Source organism: Gavia stellata, chromosome 3 (genome assembly GCF_030936135.1).
Source record: "Gavia stellata isolate bGavSte3 chromosome 3, bGavSte3.hap2, whole genome shotgun sequence".
In the NCBI taxonomy this organism is placed as follows: domain Eukaryota; kingdom Metazoa; phylum Chordata; class Aves; order Gaviiformes; family Gaviidae; genus Gavia; species Gavia stellata.
Window position 1 is genome coordinate 18,346,297 of NC_082596.1, and position 21,765 is coordinate 18,368,061.

The 21,765-nt window shown below is 36.8% G+C and overlaps 1 protein-coding gene across 3 annotated transcripts in view; it reads left to right on the plus strand.

Annotated features, from left to right (window-relative positions):
* CSMD3 (CUB and Sushi multiple domains 3) overlaps window positions 1-21,765 on the plus strand; it is a 731,455-nt gene that overhangs the window by 495,491 nt on the left and 214,199 nt on the right. For all 3 annotated transcript variants that reach the window (XM_059815714.1, XM_059815715.1, XM_059815716.1), the window contains 3 exons: window positions 9,235-9,426; window positions 14,005-14,143; window positions 16,386-16,573. In XM_059815714.1, coding sequence (XP_059671697.1) covers window positions 9,235-9,426; window positions 14,005-14,143; window positions 16,386-16,573 — 519 coding nt within the window. The remainder of the gene's footprint in view (window positions 1-9,234; window positions 9,427-14,004; window positions 14,144-16,385; window positions 16,574-21,765) is intronic.

Here is a 21,765-nt window from a genome sequence, read left to right on the forward strand (position 1 = left end):
GTTAGGGTCCTGACTGCACTAATCAGGCCTTACGGACCCTGAGCAGCCTCATCTGGGAACCCCCTTACACCCTGCCCAGGACCCCCATTTCAGCTCAGCACAAGGTTCCTGAGCAATTCTGTAGGAGTGCTGGTCTCCAGCCCTGTGGATGGACCCCTTGGACCTACACTGTGTGGAGCTTGGCTCCTGTACAGATCCCTCTGCTCTATGCTGTAGGGAGCTTGGCTCCTGGATGCATTGCAAGCCAGTCATATCCCTGGATTACATTGCCTGATTTAGTAGTTGTTTTTCAGAGCGTAGATGCTTTTCCCCAAAATCCCTCCCATTTCCCACTTGTCAAATGTATACTTAGAGCATAGTATGTTATGGGGGTTACCAGCCATGGCTTTACTTTCTATATTTTTTGGTAATAATTGTCTTCACAAGATTGCTAGTCAGGATCATCTCTAATGCTTTTTATGCATTATATTATATCATATAATATAATATATATATTATATACCTCCAATGCAGGTTGGGATCTCCCGGAAAACTTTCTACTCAATTTATGTGTGGGTGTGGATGCATGAGCCTGTGCATGTGCCCATATATAATGCATCAAAAGTTCAAGACAACAATACGACACAAAAGGTTTTACTAGTTATTTATTATCAGGATAATATTGCCAAAATAGGAATAATATTTGTTATACACTGGGAAACAGGGAAAGAAAAAAAAAAGGGAAAAAAAAAAAAGCCATTACTTTGCAAAGGACCTTGCAGCCGTCTCCAGCATGGTGCATCTTTTCATGCAGCTTTACAAGTTGTGGCTTGTCTGTTTCTGTGCGCCTGGGGATAGCCAGCGAAATCCCTACTGAGGGACTACGCAGGTGCACAAATTCACAAGAAGCCTGTAACTCACTTAGTGAACTTGTTTTTCAGGACAGAACAACCTACTTGACTTAACCCTTCTTTTGACAATAGCATGCACGCAACCTATGTTTGACAATTACATGTTTGCAAAGACAAGTACACAAGTACACAGGACAGTTGGGGTGTCAGCACCTTCAAACTTAGTGTTACATACCTATTTTTATGCTCTTCCCAAGTTCCTGTCCCTGTAACTTCAGAGGCAGACAGGGAAATCCCCATGGAGGGCTACTGCAGAGGAATGTCATCCTTCCTGTTCCAATGTATACCCCTTCTTCAGTTATCTCTTTCCTGTTCTGATGTGTGGTACCAGGCTTTGTGCTAGGATGCATTTGGTCAGTGCTTAGTGTAAGAGGGAAATAAGACTCAGACAGGTTCACTGAGAGTTACAGAAATATGGTGGAGATGGGCCCTGCTATCTGCAAGATAAGTACTATTCCTCTGGCTTTGGACAGCAAAATGACCTGTTGGCTATGCCAAAGCATTGGATTTTCAAGGTGGTTGCTGCTGCTCTGAGAAGGTTTGCAGTGTGTGACCTGGAAGCTACTATTGACAATCCACAGCATCTATTGCTCCATCATCTCTCACAGTCCATACAGCAACAAGAGAAGCAAGCCAATTTGCTCTGCCAGCTCTAGACATTCAATATGGACCTTCTCTTCTTCCAGAAATTAAATCAAGAATTTCATCTGTTGTCTGGTCTTCTTGGAAGATCTGCAACAGAAACTTATACTGATGGTTTAGCTATTTTCTTTCCAAACTTTTATTTAATTTAGAATACTTAAAGATTATTTGAAACAGAAACTGAAGCTAGATCTATGTATTGCATTCTTTGAGCTATTGACTCTTGAACCATTCAGGAAGTTCTATGTGAGAAGCCACATCAATACGTATTCTATCTTCTGCTTCAAATTAGACAGGAGAGGTTTTAAGTGTAGTCTACCCCAGTTTACTAACTTCTGTGTTTTGGGTTTTTTTGTTTGTTTGGGTTTTTTTGTTTTGGGTTTTTTGTTTGTTCGTTTCTTTTTTCCCATGCAAGATAAACCTGACCTATCTTACACCTCCTAAATTATTTACTGTTGCAGAATCTGAGAGGTATGAAATCCAAAGTTAAGTGCCTAAGATGATGTAGCTAAGAGTTAAGTAAACAGAGAACTTGCCTAGACAACCTAGAAACCCTGATTGCGCAAAATGTTAAACTCTTGTTGTTGAAGAGATGCGTTGTCCCAAATGAAATTCTGATTCTGTGCTTTATTCTGAATATTTTCCCATTTTAATCTTCAAACAATAACTGACAAACATAGATAGACTCTATGAAGTCATGCAAAATCAACAAACTGAGTCTATGGTTAGAATTTACTTAAGAATTATAATGCCTGTCCTCCTAAATCTCTGTTAGATCTACAGCAGAAACAGAAGTTAAAAATAGACAAAAAAAAATATCTCAGCAGTGCTTCTGTTGATAGAAGACTGAACAAAAACACTGTGCCTATTTTATTCTTTCTTTTTCAGGAAAAGTTGTATAAAAGGTTGGACTTGGGATAGCAAATACCAGGCTGACCTGATTCTTAGGCAATATTAGAGATGCAGGGAGACTGCAGTCTCTGTACGTGTAAAGGTATTGCATGGAGTCTGGGACAGCTTGAAATTTGAGGGTGCAATCTGTCATGACTGGTTAAGGCTGATGCAAGTTTGAAAGACCAACAATTGTAGAAAGCCTTTATTTAGAGTGATAGGAATTTAGAAGAACATGTTGATTTAAACAGGTTAAGAATGGTTTTTTTTTTTACATGCTCTGTCTTGTGAAGAGCTTGAAATTTGGAAGGCTTAGAGCTTCTGCCCTGATTTTCTGCTCTGGGGAAAAAAAAAAGAAAAAAGTTTGTTCTTTTTTCCCTTATTCTCAAATAAACAAATCTATAAACAGTCTATTACTGCGTTGTCACACTTTTAATGCCATCTTTCAAACTATCCTTCCTGCATGAAAATGGAGCTGTCATCTTAGGACATCACAGTCACATATCAAATTGCCTGGGCCCATGAACTATCAGAAACCTTTGGACCCTTACAGTGACTTACTATTTTTGAGGCAGGAATGATCAATTTACAATAATTTAATTGTCTCATTTATTGTTTAAATGTACTTTGGTACCTTATTATTAAAAATATATATCAAAATGTTTTTATACCCCACATCAAGGAAATTTGTAGACAGATCTGTGTTTAAACTCTTACTGGAACAGGCTGCCCAGGGAGGTGGTGGAGTCACCATCACTGGAGGTGTTCAAGGAACGTGTGGACGTGGCATTGTGGGACATGGTTTAGTGGGCATGGTAGTGTTGGGTTGATGGTTGGACTTGATGATCTTACAGGTCTTTTCCAACCTTAGTGATTCTGTGATTCTGAATGCTGGTTTAATGGCTTCTGCAGCTCTGCAGGAGCATTTGTACAGTCATGTACAGCTAGTCAAGTGATGATTTAAGATGCTTCCGCCTCTCATCTTAACTGCTCAGAACATACAAATCTGTTCATATGAGTGCTTGTAGGACAAATCCAAACAAGTTTGGTGGTGGAAATTTTTTACATGGCTTAGCTGCTGTGAATCTCCAAAGCAATATTCTGCATTGCTTCCTTCAAGTCACATAGCAGGAATGGGGTAAGATAACTAACTCTCCAGAGTAAGAATTACTTGTGCCTGTGCATTGGCACATGTTTTCTGGAGAGTTGGCGGTCTCATATTCGAAGTGTACTTCAGAGAATATGTTGTAAGGATAGCTGAGGTATTAAGTCTCACTTCTGGGTCCTTTGGCTATTTCTGTATTAGCAAGTAACATAGACTAAGAGGAGCTGATACATAGATTGAAACAGCTGGCACTGAAACACTGCTGGCAAGACTGCTCATATTCAGAGATATTTTTAGTTCAGAGTTGTTCTAATGTAGTTCAGCTGTGTATCTTCCAGTTTAGTTTCGTCCAAAAGGAATCAATTCATGTGCTCCAAAACCATTCCCCAGTGTAAAACAAAACACAATCTGGAGTTTTATTTCACAAACACACTCAGCTCTGAAGCGTGAAATGCTAATGTTGAAACACTTTCTATCACTCTGACCACGTAGAAAGACATACAAGCTCTGTGTGTCTAACTGGTCCACTATCTCTCACCTATTGAACAGTTTCAGCATTGAGTCTCATTCATCCCCATCCTGAAGCTGGAGTTCTTGGTCAAGAACTGTCTCTTTCAGTTCTTAATCTAGCACAAATCTTTTGACTGATTGCAGTGTAATTCCAAACTAGCACTGCCCAGAGAAAGAATAAAATAAGTTTCTGCATTTCTCTATCTTCATTAGGAAAGAAAAGCTCTGAGATGATCACACACAGGTTTATGCTACACACACAGTCGTTCTTGCACCTGTCATGCTGCGTGTACTAGGTAATAGACACTTTTTAGAGTTTGTCTTTTTCCCATCTAAAAAGTAGTTTATAGCAATTTAATGCATTACATTTGCAAATCATACCTCACTAGTTATTCAAGACAACGTGACCATAAGAGAAGTCGTTTCTTAACTCTCAGTTTACAATTATAATAGAATAAAACCCGATCTATTCTTCTCTTACTTTTTCAATTTTAATATGTCACAAAGAGCTCCATTTATTTTGCAGAAAGCTCTCAAGACTGCATTGCAGATGTGATAGCAAAGTTATAAGGGACTTTTTAATTCTTGAAGTTTTTGCTTACTCCACAAATTTTCATGAGGAATGATGAAGGTAGTGATTGCGGTCCTTGAATATGTAACAGGGAAAAAAATTCAGTTCTTGCATTGGAGTATACACTTCATGAGTAAAACAGTATAGATACTTCAAAACGAGACAAAAATAGGCTGAAAGAAGATAATGAAAAAAATATTAAAAAACTAAACATAATAAATAGACAAACAGCAAGTAGAGAATGCAGTACAGAACACATCGTAGCAAGACAATTATAATAGAAATCCTCTCTCAAATCAAACAAACAGTTTTTAACAGTAGTAATGATGGGCTAGACTTAGGCACATGAAACAAAAACTAAGGAATAGAGCAGACATTACAGAAAACTGTGATTAAGAAATTCTATTTGAATATATGGCTAATATATGTTAGCTCTCAAGAAATTTATTTGTTCTATAATTTTATACAGTACTGAGATTTTCCTTCTCCAGTTTCCTTCTTATATTGCTATTTTTAACTTTGCCCCCCCAAAAGATATTTCTGTATTTGAATTTAAATTAATTAGAAGGGAAAAAATTAAGATGACAATGGTCCCTTTTAGGAATTCTGTAATGCTCAGTTATTTCCACAACAAAATATGGGAACAGAGAAGATAAATAAATAAATACATAAATAAACAAACAAACCTCTACAACCATTTTTATATATAAGCCTCTACCACCATTTAAATGACAATCAGATTAAAATGACAGCTGAAATTTTGCATCTAAATCTGTTAGTTACATTTGTTGACATGCTCTGTAGGATTATGTGTATATTTTGAAATGGAGGTGAGAGATACAAAACTGATTGAAGTGTTTGCTCTCAGCAACAGCAGCAAAATATTGGACATTTTTATATAGATATAAATTAAAAATTTAGAGCAAGAGATGTGTCAAAAACTTATCTATGTTTGACTTGTCCAGTATGCATACCTATCTGAGGTTTTTACCTGTTTTTACCCAATCACATTCCCAAAGACTGTGGGACAAATTATACTAACTATTCCAACTTAGGAGCTTTGTAGCTCTACAGTGTACTTGCAGTAAGAAAACATCACTGTATTATTATTCTGATGATGATATTGAAGATAATGTCACACAACTATGTGAATAAATGTCACATATCATGCATTAGCAATATTATGGAGATTTTTTTCTCTCTTTCTTAAGATGCCTCCTTAAAGTACCACTTTTATAGAGAACATCAAAGCAAAATTTCCCACAGATTTTAGACAAATCAAAACAAAATTATTATTTATTTATGAGAAAGTAAAAATAAATATATCATTTCATGAATCCTAGTGTTTTTAATGGCATGCTGGGTTCTTTCCCTTTCTTACATTTTATTCATTGAGAATACTTTAATTTATTTTTTATCAGCCTATTAAGAATTTCTGTATGATATTCATGATTGGGTCTAAAATAGTAGCTCACCTTGTCTGTCAGACTGTTTCATAAATCCTTCAAATAGAATTGATACTCTTAATAGACCCTTGAAAATTGCTGAACAAACTGAAAAATGAGAATTAGAACTTTAGAGATTGAGTACTTAAAAGCGTAAAATCCAGACTTAATAGCAATTTATCTACTTCCACTGTGGGAGCAGAGAACCTGTCTTTTGCATTCTAGCGCTATAATGCAAAAACCAGTCTTAAAGCAGTCTTTTTATTTTTAAATGAAGTCTGTGTGTATTTAATATGAATTTGCAAAGTTGAAAAACAGTCACAGAGTAGTTTAGGTTCGAAAGGACCTCTGGAGACCTCTAGTCCAACTTTCTGGTCACAGAAGAGTGAAACAGATCAGGCTGCTTAGCACTTTTAATATCTGCAAGGTTGGAGATAACACAACCCCTCTGGAAAAATTGTTCTGGTGTTTGACCACCCTCATAGTGAACCTTTTTTTTTTCTTTTATGCTTTTGGAGTTTTGCTTGTTGCAGCTTCTGAATGCTTTGTTTGTGCTTTTGCTGCACACTTCCAGGAAGAGTTTTCATCTTTGCTATTCCTTTTCTACAAAGCTGCTTTTGCACAAAAAATTGCTTTCCAGAAAATTGTTTCATGGGATTGATTTTTCCCAGATGCAGGATTTTGCATTTCCTTTTTTGAACTTCATGAAGTTTCTTTCAGGACTTTTCTCCAGCCTACTGAGATCTGCCTAAATAGCATCACCGCACTAGAGCATATCAACTGATCTTCCAGTGTCTGTAAACTTGTCAAGAGTTTACTCAGTCCTATTGTCCCCATCTTTAATGAAGGTGTTGAACAATATTGAAGTCAACATCCATCCCTGAGGGACACTGCTGATAATCAGCTGCCATCTGGGTTTTGGATCATAGGCACTCTTTGAGCCTCGCAGACCAGCCTGTTTTCCATCCATTTCATACTTCACCTATCCAATCCATGTTTCACCAATTTGACTACAGAGCCAAAAGTGCAAGAAGTAGGTTGAACAAACTTGCAAGTATGCAAGAAGGCTACTATGCATGGCAAATAAGGAAAAGGTTTTCAGTTTGGCATATATATTTGCATAATTATTACTAAGTGATTAAAAAACCCCAGACAGTTTGTATCAGGAATTCCAAATAGATCTGGGTGGCCCTTTACCTTCTTTTTCAGCAACATACAATTCTTTTGCAGACTGATACAATCTAGTAAGAACAATATGATGTACATCTAATAGCAAATTTTATAGCGACAACTTTATCTCTTGAGCACTTCAAGACTGATAGCAATTCTATGTAAGTATCAGCCCCCATTCTTCCAGAATTGATTTCAGCATGTTTTAAATAAGGCACAGGAGTGTTACTCTTGTTTATGGCAAGATTCAAAGCAGGTAGTATTTAAGTGGGCAGAACACAGTTTCTCCCCAATATGGACTTCTCTGACTGGCCAGCACTAATCAGAAGATACAGTGTGTTCTGTGTTCTCAGCAGAGAGGAATGCAGATTAATATATGACTGGTAATACTCCTTGCTTCAGTTTAAGTTTACCTTAAGGACTTTTTTTTGAGTTCTGACCTGCGTTATCTTTATGAACCTTTTAATATTTAATGAAATTTCACTCCTGTGTGATCTAGCTCCAGTATCTTATTCTCTTGCATGCAACATTTGCAAGATCTGCTAGTATAATGCAGTGAAATTTAGTAATTCCATATTTTAGTAATATTTTTTCTAAATTAAAAACCAGCAGCTTATTTAAAGATATAAACAGGAGTCCTGATCATTGTGTCTAAAGCAGAAATTTAAAAACTTGCATGATTATATATAAAAACAATCATTATCTTTCATTTATTATGCAGTAGTTAATATTGTAAATAAATATTTAGTTAAACTTTGAGGAATAAGGAGGAAAAATTTCCCTAACTTCTGGTCATAGTTGATTTTTTGTGGTTTTTTTTGTGGTCTTTTTCCATGTACTGAGGACTTCTTATGTGGAAAAACAACTCATAAAAAGCCCCATAATTTTATAGAGCTAATTCTTTTATTTTTTATTAATTATGTCTGGGAAAGCAAGATATTTGGTTTTTTTAGGGAAATAACCTATTTAGACCAAGATTTCTTCTTCAAAAACATAGTAAATATATAAACCACGCACAGTTTGGATGAATGCACTGCTGTCTGCTGGTATTAGCTCCCCAGAAAGAGGGCATCTGAATTAAATCTTAGTACTGCCACTTTGTGTTTATGTTACACAGATTGCTGAGCTCAGTGGGACTAGTTCCACAGGCAACTCTGACGTTTGTTATTTATTTGTAATACCTATAATGTGTTGCAGTTCTATAATGTAAGTAGGAAAGAATATTTACTTAAAAAGACATTGATGTGCTTACATTTCACATAAGCTTAAATATTCTGGTGCATACTATATTAAATAATATGTTGATCATAGTATGTTAAATCTGGGGAAAATTTCTATAAATCTCTCATACTTCTCTTGTAGTCCTTGTGATTTTGTGTGCGGTCTTAGCAATAATCTGTACTTACGCATTATGTTTACCTGTATATTCACTCAGACTAAGTCCACTTGTATTTTCTGTGTAGGTGATTTTTTTAATATTATTACAAAAGCCTAGAATAGTAGATACATCATGTGCAAGGGTATAGATATGAGTGACCAATGAAGTTCGCTTGCAAATTCGCTACTAAATGTTACACAATACATATGTGTAAGAACTACAGCATTGTGGAGAATTGAAGATGTGTGCAAGCATAGTTTATTGGACAACCTGAGGTTCCTAATCTGTTCTTTCCATTATTCATATTAAAAATTCCTCTAAGTTAGAAGTGCTGAGTGTCCAGGGTGCTAGGAAATCTCCTACTTTCCTTTTTACGTATTGCAATGTTCCACAGAATTTTTTCCAAAATAAAGATTAAATGAAAAATTAGACACTTTCAATAATTAAAGCAGGTGGCAAAAAATTATGGTACAAAAGCGGCAGATTTTTGGATGATTTCTCAGAATTTTAGAAGTCAGTAGGAAAATTTTGTATTCGCAGAGCTTCCTGATTATAAAAATGTAATGGGGCAAAAAAGGATTGAAAAGCTGACTTTTAAAAAAAAATATTTTATTTTTTCCCTTCTCTGCTAGGTTCTGTAGCTACTGCCTGCCGTGATCCTGGTGTCCCCATGAATGGAACTAGAAATGGGGATGGAAGAGAACCTGGAGACACTGTCATTTTTCAGTGTGACCCTGGCTATGAACTGCAAGGAGATGAGAGAATAACCTGCATTCAGGTAGAAAACCGGTACTTCTGGCAGCCCAACCCACCAGTCTGTATAGGTATGCAAAAAAAAAATCAAATAATGCCTTCTTAAATTTTGAAATTCTGGTGTAATGAATCATAATGCTCTAGAAACTTTCTTTGAGGAACAAATGCATACAAGTAGTGCACATCTGATAAATTATTCTATATAAAGCTCTGATGTACATTACCAAAATCTTTCTTCTGTAGTTGTTAGTATAATAGTTCTCATCCTTTCCCTCTCAAGGACATATCATTTATAGTTTGATGATCTGTGACAGAGAAAGCAAGAAAGTCAATGTCAATGACACTATTAGCTTTGCCTTAAAACTTGAAAAATGCTGATAAGCATGGAGGATTTGGTTGAAGTTCATATGCCCGTACATACAAAATTTCAGGCAGATGACCTAGTAAATTTATAGATCAGGTAAAATTATGCAAGGGCTAAAGTAGGATGCAATAGGAAAGAATGAGAAGAGGGTAGCCAAATTTCTCTGGTAGTCTTTATTATTTTCAAAAGAACGAAATTTTCATTAGTAAAAATTATAACATACCATTTATTTCTGGTAATATTGTCTCAGTCTCTAATGCTATTCTGATTAATGTAGCTCATATAAATGGATTTTGAAAACATTTAACTTGTTTAAATGAAATGTGATGAAAAGTAATAAGAAATTACAAAAGTCTCTAGTAGATAGTAGCCTTCTAGTAATCTTTTCTGAGGCAATCCTGGTCATTATTATTATTATTGATCTAGAAAATATCTAAACTATAATTTCTAAAACCTGATGTAGAGGTAGAGTGATAAATAATCATGGGGTTATGTCCCTTCTGGCTAGTTTAGTAAACTATGTAATGATGCTTATTTACCCAGTATGTTCTTTAATGCAGTGAAATGTGATATCATGATATAGAACGATAGAAGATTTTGTCTCGGAGGAGAGCAGCTGCTGACCTGAAATTCCCTAAGGGTTGTGATAGTTAACTTTTTAAATAGGATCTGAAAGTTTCATGGTGCAGAAAAGAAGGAAAATGGGCCACTACATCGAAGGGCAAGTGGAAGAACATTGGATAGACCAGTTGCAGTGATATTACCGTGAGCCACATCATTATGAGATACTGTGCTTATGGTGCTGTCCAAAGCAGAACTGCCTGAAAGGAGTGTCTGAAAGGGGGATAAAACAAGGGCACCTGAAATAATCAGACAAGAGCCCTTGGGCCCAGAGTGGTGTAGAGTTGACACTGCAATGAGTACATCAACTCCACAAGGGCATTCTTCCTGCTTTGCTGTCCCTGGTAGCCTGGCCTCGGGCAAACATCGAAAGGAGGAGCTAGACAGAGACTGCAACTGCTAGGAGCACTTGTATAGCTTTCAGATACTCTCTTGCCTTTAATAAACCTAACTTGACCTTAGCTGTTACAAAATAAAATCTGCATCTTATTTGCATATGCATGGATGAACACACACACCCTGCTGTGCATGTTTACAGACAGGTATTTGCAAACATATTATGGTACTGACCTGGTGTCCGTGGCTATTCTACTTTACCATGTCAAAGTGTGCTCTGTTCTTACTCTCCTTACTCTGCCTTTCTGTGTAGTGTGAGTGTATGGGCTTGAGGACAAGAACTGTCTACGCTATTTGCTAGAAAACTGCAGAAAAGAGATATTTTATTGCTTACCTCTTATTATTCTTATATGCCTAAATATGTATTTGATAATAATGATAATTATCTGTAGGTGTTTAAGGGAAAAAGTAAAAGGAATGATAGAGCTCCAGCACAGGCCTTATAATTAATATATGGTATCATACTGTTTTTATTGAATATTGCTGGTTTAAAAGTATTTTTTCAACTGAAAAATAATTACCTTATTATAAAGCAGCACTAGCAGTTTTAATCTTTATCAATACTGAGCTGATGATATTATTAAATAGATTAAATGTACGTTCTTGCCTGTCATTCTGTCCTTAGTCCATGAGTAAATACGCATGTACTTGTTTTCTTAACTGCATGCATCCATATACCTACTACTTGTAATTTCCACACTTTATGCACAAATACCTACTGCACATAGTGTAGCAAGAATCCTTATAATGATTATTTATTGGCCAAATATCAAGCATGAAGTTATTTTATATTGATTTCCTATAATAATACACTTTTGGGGAATAGAAGCTGCTAATAGACTAAAGTAGGCTGTGCAAACCTTGGCTTGGAGCCCAAAGATTTAAAAATTATCTGTTGTAGTTCAGTACACTCTGAAGTTCATCGATTTTTCCAAAACATTTAATATATTCACTTATGTTGTTTCCATGCCTCTGAATCAAAACTGTACAAGGCTTACTCTACACATCACTTCGACATCATCATGGTTTATCAGCGGAAAAGGACCTGGGGTTGCTGGTTGACAGCCGGCTGAATATGAGCCAGCAGTGTGCCCAGGTGGCCAAGAAGGCCAAAGGCATCCTGGCTTGTAAAAGAAACAGCGTGGCCAGCAGGACTAGGGAAGTATTGTTCCCCTGTACTTGGCGCTGGTGAGGCTGCATCTCAAATACTGGGTTCGGATTTGGGCCCCTCACTACAAGAAAGACATTGAGGTGCTGGAGCGTGTCCAGAGAAGGGCAACAAAGCTGGTGAAGGGTTGTGCTGGTTTTGTCTGGGAAAGAGTTAATTTTCTTCATAGAAGCTAGAGTGAGGCTCTGTTTTGGATTTATGCTGGAAACAGTGTTGATAAAGCAGAGATGTTTTCATTATTGCTGAGCAGTGTTTACACAGCATCAAGGCCTTTTCTGCTCCTCACGCCACCCCACCAGCGAGTAGGCTGGGGGTGCACAAGACGTTGGGAGGGGACACAGCCGGGACAGCTGACCACAACTGACCAAAGCGATATTCCATACCATATGATGTCATGCTTAGTATATAAACTAGGGGGAAAGCTGGCCAGGAGACTGCTGCTTGGGGACAATCTGGGCATTGGTCAGAGGGTGGTGAGCAGTTGTTTTCATTTGCATCGTTTGTCTTTCTTGGGTGTTTTTTGTTGTTGTTGTTGTTATTTTCCTTTTTATTATTAGTAGTATTAGTATTATTTTATTTTATTATTTTATTATTTTATTTAATTTCATGTATTAAACTGTTCTTATCTCAACCCATGAACTTTCTCATTTTTACCTTTCCTATTGTCTCCCCCATCCCAGTGGGGGAGGGAGGGGTTGGGGGGGGGGGTGCGGGGAGTGAGTGAGCAGCTGTGTGGTGCTTAATTGCCAGCTGGATTAAACCACAACAACGGATTAGAGCACAAGTCTTATGAGGAGCAGCTGAGGAAACCGGGGTTGTTTAACCTGTAGAAAAGGAGGTTGAGAGGTGACCTTATCACTCTCTACAACTACCTGAAAGGAGATTTTCGCGAGGTGGGTGTTGGTTTCTTTTCCCAAGTAACAAGTGATAGATTGAGACGAAATGGCCTCAAGTTGCACCAGGGGAGGTTTAGATTGGATATTAGGAAAAATTTCGTCCCTGAAAGGGTTGTCAGACATTGGAACAGGCTGCCCAGGGAAGTGGTTGAGTCACCATCCCTGGAGGTATTTGAAAGACGTGTAGATGTGGCACCTAGGGACGTGGTTTAGTGGTGGACTTGGCACTGTTAGGTTTACAGTTGGTCTTGATGATCTTAAAGGTGTTTTCCAACCTAAATGATTCTATCATTCTATAAGTGATTTAAATAACCTTTGAGCTCACAGAATCTCTGTTGTAGAAGACCTGAGTGATCAACTCCTTTCCCTGATAGTGCAGATGATTGCTTTGTGGAATTCAATTTTGCAAAATTATAAGTCTTTATAAATCTTATCTAGAATATTTTGAATAAAACTTAATAAGTTTTTTCAAAAAAGACCTTTAGAAAATGTGCTTATTCTCTTGTTCTTATATGAAGTCTCAGTTAAAGAGTGCTGAAATAGAAAATTTCATGAGGGTAGATATACTTTCCTTCTTTTTGTTAAGTATTTACTTTTCTGGACCACAAACACACAACATTTAGGAACCTCAGAATTACACAGAGAAATGTGTTTGTTCTATTCTGCATGTGGCTGTAAGATACTTTATTTATCTGTGAATTTGAAAACTTCAATTACTAGAATGTTTTTGTTGAATTTCATTTATATTATATCAGTCTTGATCCAAATTACTAATCAGTGCTTTCTGGTGAAAATGCAGGTAGTTGCATTATCAGTGTAAGTAGATCATATTTCATAACCTAAGAAGCTTCTTTTAGGATGCCTTTAATAAGAAGTGGAAAGTGCAAAGCTTGTCCGGTCATTTTTTTATGTCTGCAGCCAGAGCATTTTTCAAGTTCCAGTATTTTCAGAAAAGTCTTGACATACCATTAGGCAAGCAAATAAAAGGACACAGAGTTCAAGAACAAGTGCTTCACTTAGTAGTATTAGTATTTGTCTAAGGAGAAATGTGAATACATTATTTTTTCTATTAAAACTTTGTAAATATTTCATTTGTTTCTTATTTAACTTTTGCAGGACATTAAATGTCAGTGAACAGATTGCTGGTACTTGCTTCTTTTTCTCTTACCTTCTTTCCTCAATTCCAATTTACTTTTATTCACAGCTCCCTGTGGAGGAAACTTGACTGGCTCATCAGGTTTTATACTTTCACCAAACTTCCCTCATCCTTATCCCCACAGCAGAGATTGTGACTGGACTATCACTGTTAATAATGATTATGTTATATCATTAGCATTTATCAGGTAAACTGCTACTTGCTCGTAATTTTTCAAGTCATGTTTGTAACTTTATTATTGGCAGTTATTCAGAGCTTTGTAGGGTCACATATGTGTACTTATTATAACTATCAAAGTCATTAGTAATTGTTATCTTTGTTAGTAGTCACAACAAATACATTAGTGAGTATACATAGAGGTGGAGCTTCGGAGCTCATTGCTCCTGTTCAGCTAAAAGCACTCTCTGTTTACACTGACTAATGTGGAACTGGGTAGTGCTCAATTTACCAAAATTCTCTTCCTGAGAAGGCAGCATGGAGTTACTCACTGAATTGTCCCCAACCCAGGAGGATGGTCTTTAATGATGAAGACTATTGAGTCATGATATTTTGCAGGAAACATTCACCTGCTATTTAAGCAAAATTTCAAAAGTAGTCTTTAAATTTAGTTTTATTAGTCCACATCATTTTAGGGTACTTCAACAAGATACTTCATGTTGTTCTGGTTATTAAATGGAACTGTTTTAGCATTTTCCTTTATCACAATGCAATATTAAATTGTTGCACTTAATGGAATCCACAGAGGAACTTTTGCTGTCTGCATTGTATGTAACCTGTGTAACCAAATTAATACACATATTATGTGTGAAAAATATGCATCCCAACTGGGGCATATGATGATGTCACAGAAAAGTTAAAAATCGTATTTCAAATTGTACATCACATTTAAGTCTTTCTTATGCTGGATGTTCTAGAATAGTGGCTTTATTGTTCTGATCAGTGATAATGTGATGACTTGTTTACTGATGCAGGTCATATAGTTGTCTATTCTTGGTGCTCAGTGATATAGTATGTGTTTTGGAGAATTCCTTCCAAGAAAATTAATCACTCAATTATATTGACATAATTAACAATTTAACTATTTTGTTGGTGATTTCAGAATGCTGTAAGTTGCTAAGCAACTTTCTACTGTGCAGTAGCACTTTTTTTTTTTTGGTTGCTGAAATATCATGAGCTCAAAATATTTAAGAATATTTGCTCTTTATATTGTGCATTTAGATATAAGAGTCCTCCATCCTGGGATAAAAACAATATTTTACAATGTGACTCAGTATAGTATGTGAACAGTTTATAGATCCCGAGTACTGCCAAGTTGTTCATAAAATCCGGACAATTGCTATGATTCTTGGCAGAAGTTGACAAACTTATTCTTGGTCAAAGTAGATTGCGTACTTACTGAGACTTGCCTCACTTACGATACGCAGACTGTTGCAGAGTGAGAAAAAAACCCCGTTCCTGTATAAACTAAATTCTGGATACTCCACTGAGTACTGTTAAATATGCTTTTGAGTGGGACTTACTCCAGCTGACCCTTTTAAACTCGAGACAAACTATGGCACATCAAAAATCGAAGCTGTTAACATCTGACTTTTGTATTTCTTTTCTTTTGTAAGGAAATATTTCTGAAATAATCCAGAAGTTAAAAAATATTTTCCCTGATGGAGCTGTATCAGATCTTCAATGCCTACATTTATTTTAATCAGGAGCTAGTGTCAAGTAGAGAGAAAATAATTCTAGTGGTTGGATTTTTCATTCTTTCGCTAACAATTTTTTTTTAAACTTTTTCTGTACAGGGATAACCTTATAAGTAAATTTGGTTAACTTTCTGCCCTTAACTAAAATTAAGTTCAAAATTAACTAATTAAGTTAGTTAATGAACTATAGTTACATAATAAACTAAATTAATTAAATTTTTAAAATTAACTAAAACTAAGTTTAAAAGAAAAAATGAGGTATCAATACTACACTTTTTCATTTAAACTGATTATAGTCAAAATGCTTCTTGCTCTTAGGGTTACTGGAAGAGCATCCCCTGGTTGTGTGAAAGTGTTCAGTCTGACTGGAAGCTGTGTACACTCTACTCTGCAGATGACTGCATTATATCATAAAGCATTTCTGCCAAGAGTTCCAGTAGATCTATGTTGTTGATTTCTCTAAAGCTTTAGAAATATTTTTATTATTTTTTTTCTATTTAAAAACTTTATTTTTTTCTGGCTAGCGGCAAAATATTGTTTCTAAGCAGAGAACCAATAAATACAGTATTTCTGTTGTTTTCTAATAAAACACTTCTACAAACCATTATTCTGACAGTGGATGGTTTTTTTTTCCTTTTATGAAAACAGTGATAGTAAACTTTTATTTAGGCTAATAAGAGTGAAAATGTTAGGCAAAACATATTCTATCTAATATTTCTCTTTTTTGTTCTACAGTTTCAGTATAGAACCAAATTATGATTTTCTTTATATCTATGATGGGCCAGATGGTAATAGCCCACTGATTGGGAGCTTTCAAGATAGCAAGCTGCCAGAGAGAATAGAAAGCAGTTCAAATACCATGCATCTGGCTTTTCGGAGTGATGGATCTGTTAGCTTTACTGGATTCCACCTGGAATACAAAGGTAAATAAAATTATTTTCCTTTTCTATTAAAAGAGTTCAATGCATGAGTGCATATTTTAATCTGTTCTAATTTCTCATAGTTTTCTGCTTGGTAGTGTTTTGGTTTTGCCTGAGAGTATGATAATGTGTATTATCTAGACATACAAAAAATAATGTTATAAAGGTACTAATTTAAGATAAAGCTTCTAGTATGATTTCATTTAGCTGATACATGATAATGTTAAATGCATGATTTAAAAAAAAAATTCAGACGGCAGTTTACATGTTTCAAAAATAATGATGCAGTGACAAAACTTAACAACATATATACATGTTTTTTGCAGAATATAATTTATTTTTCCTTTACATAGTAGGGCATGTTGGCATGTGTGCTTTTAAGATCCTGTAAGGTGAAATGATGTGCTAGAATCCAGGAGACAAATAATGAAAATGAAAAAATCTTTTGGCTAGACCTTTGTATGATAGGCCATGGTAGAGCTGTCTACCTGTCTCAGACAGATCTGTCTGAGCTCATAACACAGTAAACAAGAAAATACAGGCTTGTAAAATTTATAATCAACGAGAGCTTTCGTAACTGCCTTTGTGTGGCTCAAGAAACAGAAATATTTGTTATTAAAAGAAAATATCCAATAATCTGTAAAGACAACGAGAGGGAAAATGCAGATGTTGCTGGTGTAAAGGCAATACATCCTAACTTCCTTGGACTTATTTTCTTTTCCATTTATTCTGAAAGTAATTCGTAAATGCAAAGGTATATAAGGGAAAGACTGATGCATTTGTTGCTTTGGCAAACCTACAAAGTCTCCCTTACTTCCCTAAAGTCGTTGGATTCTACAGATGTAAAGGAAGTGGTCTCCACAGTATGAGCTAGTCCTTAGAAGTTAAAAGCAGCTCTCAAACATGTTGATGGTGAGCCTAGGTGTATGTTCCACATAATTTAAAAATATTTCTTCTTCCTTCTCAATTAAATTGAAGAATGATAAATGCAGATGGAAGTGCTACAGAAAGCAGTTCAGGGATGCAGAACTTCTAAAGAACAAGAAAGTATATTGATTTTTCAAAGGGCCCAATCTCTTTCTGCTGTGCTGTTGAATACAGTCTTGTCTTATAGAATTAAAGGGTTTCTCCCATCCACTAATCCAACTGTGTAGGATAGTCATTAGGGACACAGTCTCTTCTCATTCTTGATTTAGGTTTAAACAAAGAAGGGAACCGCTGCACTTTGGAATCAAGGCAGAATACTATTGCTAACATTACTGTTAGCCTGTGTGTGCCATTAAGATCTCTTATTTCTTTCTTTTCTTCCAGGAGTCACAATGCTAAAGAAATTATGTAGATTTTCACCACATCTGTAAAGGGACTGGAAATCCAAGTAATGGAAGGATGTAGGCATTAGATTATGTGTTTGTGTGTGTATATGTAAGTGAGGGGAAGTTTGAGAAAGGAATCAACCTAATCCTAATTTTCCCTGTTCACCTGATATGGTTATATCTCCTGCTTTTCTCAGAATTTCTGGAGTATGCTTTTCAACATCTACCTTAGAACAATGAGACGTGAACAAAAGGAAGTGTTTTAATTCCCATTAAAAATTTTCAAGGATTATTGAATTTGGACAGCTCAAAATCCTTTAAACAGAGGACCAGTTTACTCAGTGAATTATTCCGTTTTTACTGGGACTGTCTGTTAAATATGACACTGCACTGCTTAACTTATTTTAGGAGTATCATAAGAACACTCACTGTGAGGCTGCATCTCGAATACTGTGTTCAGTTTTGGGCCCCTCACTTCAAGAAAGAGATTGAGGTGCTGGAGCGTGTCTAAAGAAGGGCAACAAAGCTGGTGAAAAGTCTAGAGAATAAGTCTTACGAGGAGCAGCTGAGGCAACTGGGGTTGTCTAGTCTGGAGGAAAGGAGGCTGAGGCAAGACCTTATGGCTCTCTACAACTACCTGAAAGGAGGTTGTAGAGAGGTGGGTGCTGGTGCCTTCTCCCAAGTGACAAATGATAGGATAAGAGGAAATGGCCTTAAGTTGCACCAGGGGAGGTTTAGATTGGGTGTTAGGAAAAATTTCTTCACTAACCCTTTCAGGGTTATCAAGCATTGGAACAGGCTGCCCACGGAAGTGGTTGAGTCACCATCCCTGGAGGTATTTAAAAGATGTGTAGATGTGGCACTTAAGGACACAGTTTAGTAGTGGACTTGGCAGTGTTGGGTTTAAGGTCCGACTGGATGATCTTAAAGGTCTTTTTCAACCTAAATGATTCTATTATTCTGTGTCATAAAATTTAAAAGTGATACAACTGTTATTAGTTGGTAAAAGAGCAGTTGTGAAGATCCTTAAAACTTTTTTGTTAGTTTCTTGCATAGTGGATTGTATAAAATAATGTAAGCATGATATCTGCAATAGAAAACTGACATGTATTTAATTTAGCCAAAATGAATAATTACATTATTGAGGATAAAACTGTTAATAGAATGTTTTATGACCCAAGTGTCTTTTTTTTTTTACCATATAATGTGTGAATGGGCAAGGAACTTACAGAGCAGCAGACTTCAGGGAGGAGTTATTAATGGTGTGCTATATCATAAATAGGAAGGAAAAGGCAAAGGAAGGTAAAGAATGGATTTAAGGTGTACACCTAAGAAGTTTTAAACTTTGAATAAGATCTGCTGTTTTGTGAAGGATTAACATTTTCAAGAGCAGAGAATCGTTAGTTTAGTTGAGGAAACCTACTACATATTATACTGTTGTAGGTGCCTGACACAGACCAGCTGCTGCAAGGATGATGTGGCTTAGCACAAGCAGTCCAAGGGATCTCTTGAGTATGTTCATGAAAACTTTTTGATGCCGGTGATCCCCTAGCTGACTAGGGCAAATGCTCTGCTGGAATGGTTACTCACCATTAGAGCTGAGGACCCATGAAAAGAAAATGGAAAAGGTTGTGGTACTTAATACCTTTTTACCTTGTTTTTTACTGTTATTTTTTGTCCCTAGTCCTCCCTGAACCTACTAGTAGGGTTTGTGGGAGTGCAGCATTATCCACAGTGGAGGATGAAAGAGTCAGGAAGCAATTGAGCCATCTGGTTGTACATATCCCCATTGGAACAGATAAGATGCACCCAGGAGTGTTGAGCAAGCTGGCTCATGCCGCTGCAAAGCTGCTTTCTATCATCTCTGAAAGGTCATGGCAGTCAGTGTGGTTCCTGGTGAACGGAAAAGATAAATCTCATGTGCACCTTGAAGAAGACTGAGAATAGGACTTGGGGAAGTACAGGGCTGGTCACTTTAAACTCAATCCCTGGAAAGATTATGGAGCAAATCCTTCTGAAAACTATTTCCAAAACAAAGGACAAATAGCTGTTTGGGAACAGTCTGCATGGATTTGCATGGGGAATCGTGCCCAACCAACATATCACTGTCTAAGAGGAGATGAAAGGCTGTGTGGACAAGGGGGGAGTAGTGGATATTGAACACCCTGACTTCAGAAAGGCTTTTGACACACTCTCCCCCAGTATCCTGAGAGTCCAATTTGATGAGATATGGGCTGGATAAGTGGATGATAACATGGGAGAAAAATTGACTTGATTGCTGATCTCAGACTCTTGGCTATTATTAATTACGATTAATAATGTGGGCAGTATTCTCTTTATTGATGACCTGTATGATGGGACAGAGCAAGTTTGTGGACAACACCGGTTTGGGGAGAAATGTCAGTACTCTGGAAGGTAGCATTGCTATTGAAAGGGATCTTTTGAGGCTGGAGAATCAGGCTGACAGGAGCCTTTGACAAAGGCAAATGCAAATTCCTGCATCTTCAATGAAATAACTCTGTGCAACAGTAAAGGCTGGCAGCTGACTGGGTAGGGTAAAGGTCTGCAGAAAAGGATCTGGAGGGCCTTGTGTACAAATTGACCATAAGTCAGCAGTGTTTCCTTATGGTAAAGAAGGCCAGCAGCCTTCTGGGCTGAGAGTGGAAGACTGGAAGCAAGAGTGGAATCGGCAGATCCAGGGAAGTGATACACCTGGAGTACATTTAAGGGCTCACCAGTGCTGGCACAATTTTGACACACAGAAGTAAGTCCAGTCCAGTGGAGAGTCACCAAGATGATTAGGAGTAACATACAAAGGAGAGGTTGAGGGAACTGGGTTTGCTTCAGCTACCAAATGAGAGTATATAGAAAAGACAGAGCCAGACTCTTCTCAGGGGCACATAGTGATAAGATGGGAGATAATAAGCACAAGTTGCAACAAGAGAAATTTCAATTAGATCGTAAGAAAAAAAAAAAATCACTCTGAGGGTAGTCAGACATTGGAACTGGTTGCCCTGAGATCATGTCATCTGAATCTTTTGAAATCATAACTGGACTGGACAAAGGCCTGAGCAATGTAGTCAAATTGGCCCTGCTTTGTGTGGGGGTTGTGCTACATCTCTTCCAACCTAAATTGTTCCGATTCAATGAACTTAACTTTTTCACACAAATTGTAGCAGCTGCAGTTGTGTCCTGTATATACACTAATCCTATTTTAAGTGGCAGTAGTACTCAAGTTGTATTTCATTGACAGGCCATATTTTTCAGATACAAATCTCAGACCTGACCCATGTCTCAGGTCTGGTCTGTAATCGTGTTTCTCGTTCGATTTTGTTCTTCCCTTCCTCCCTCCCTCCCTTCATTTCTATTTTATAATGGAGAAGGTGCTCTGGAGAATAATTATGGCATGTTTGCTATAGTTAGGTGCGTCTGTAATATTCTAAGAAGCTTATTATGGCTTCGTTCTCTTTGAGACTTAGGCATGGAGTAGTAAGTAATCAAGTTCTGGACAAAGCACCTGCTTCTCTTTGCTTTCAATGCTGTTTTCCAAGCACTGAGATACCAGTTTTGTGGAGGGGTTTGGCATCATGACCATATGTTAGCCAACAGACACTTCCTTGTTGAACTTGAGATTGCAGCAGTACGTATCGCTACCTGCTTTCAGCCTGTATTTCAGAAGCCTTAATTGATCCAGTGGTATGCCAAAGTTATCAGAGAAGTAATTGCTGTTTTTCTTGAAGCTTGTTGCAAAATTTTATTATGGGCAAAAGGAATTTATGCCTAGTATGCACAGCCAAGAATATGATGTTACTGTAACTCAAATCTTAACTGTCTAATGAAACAATTATTTTTACTCCATACCTAATTATTAGAGAAAATAAT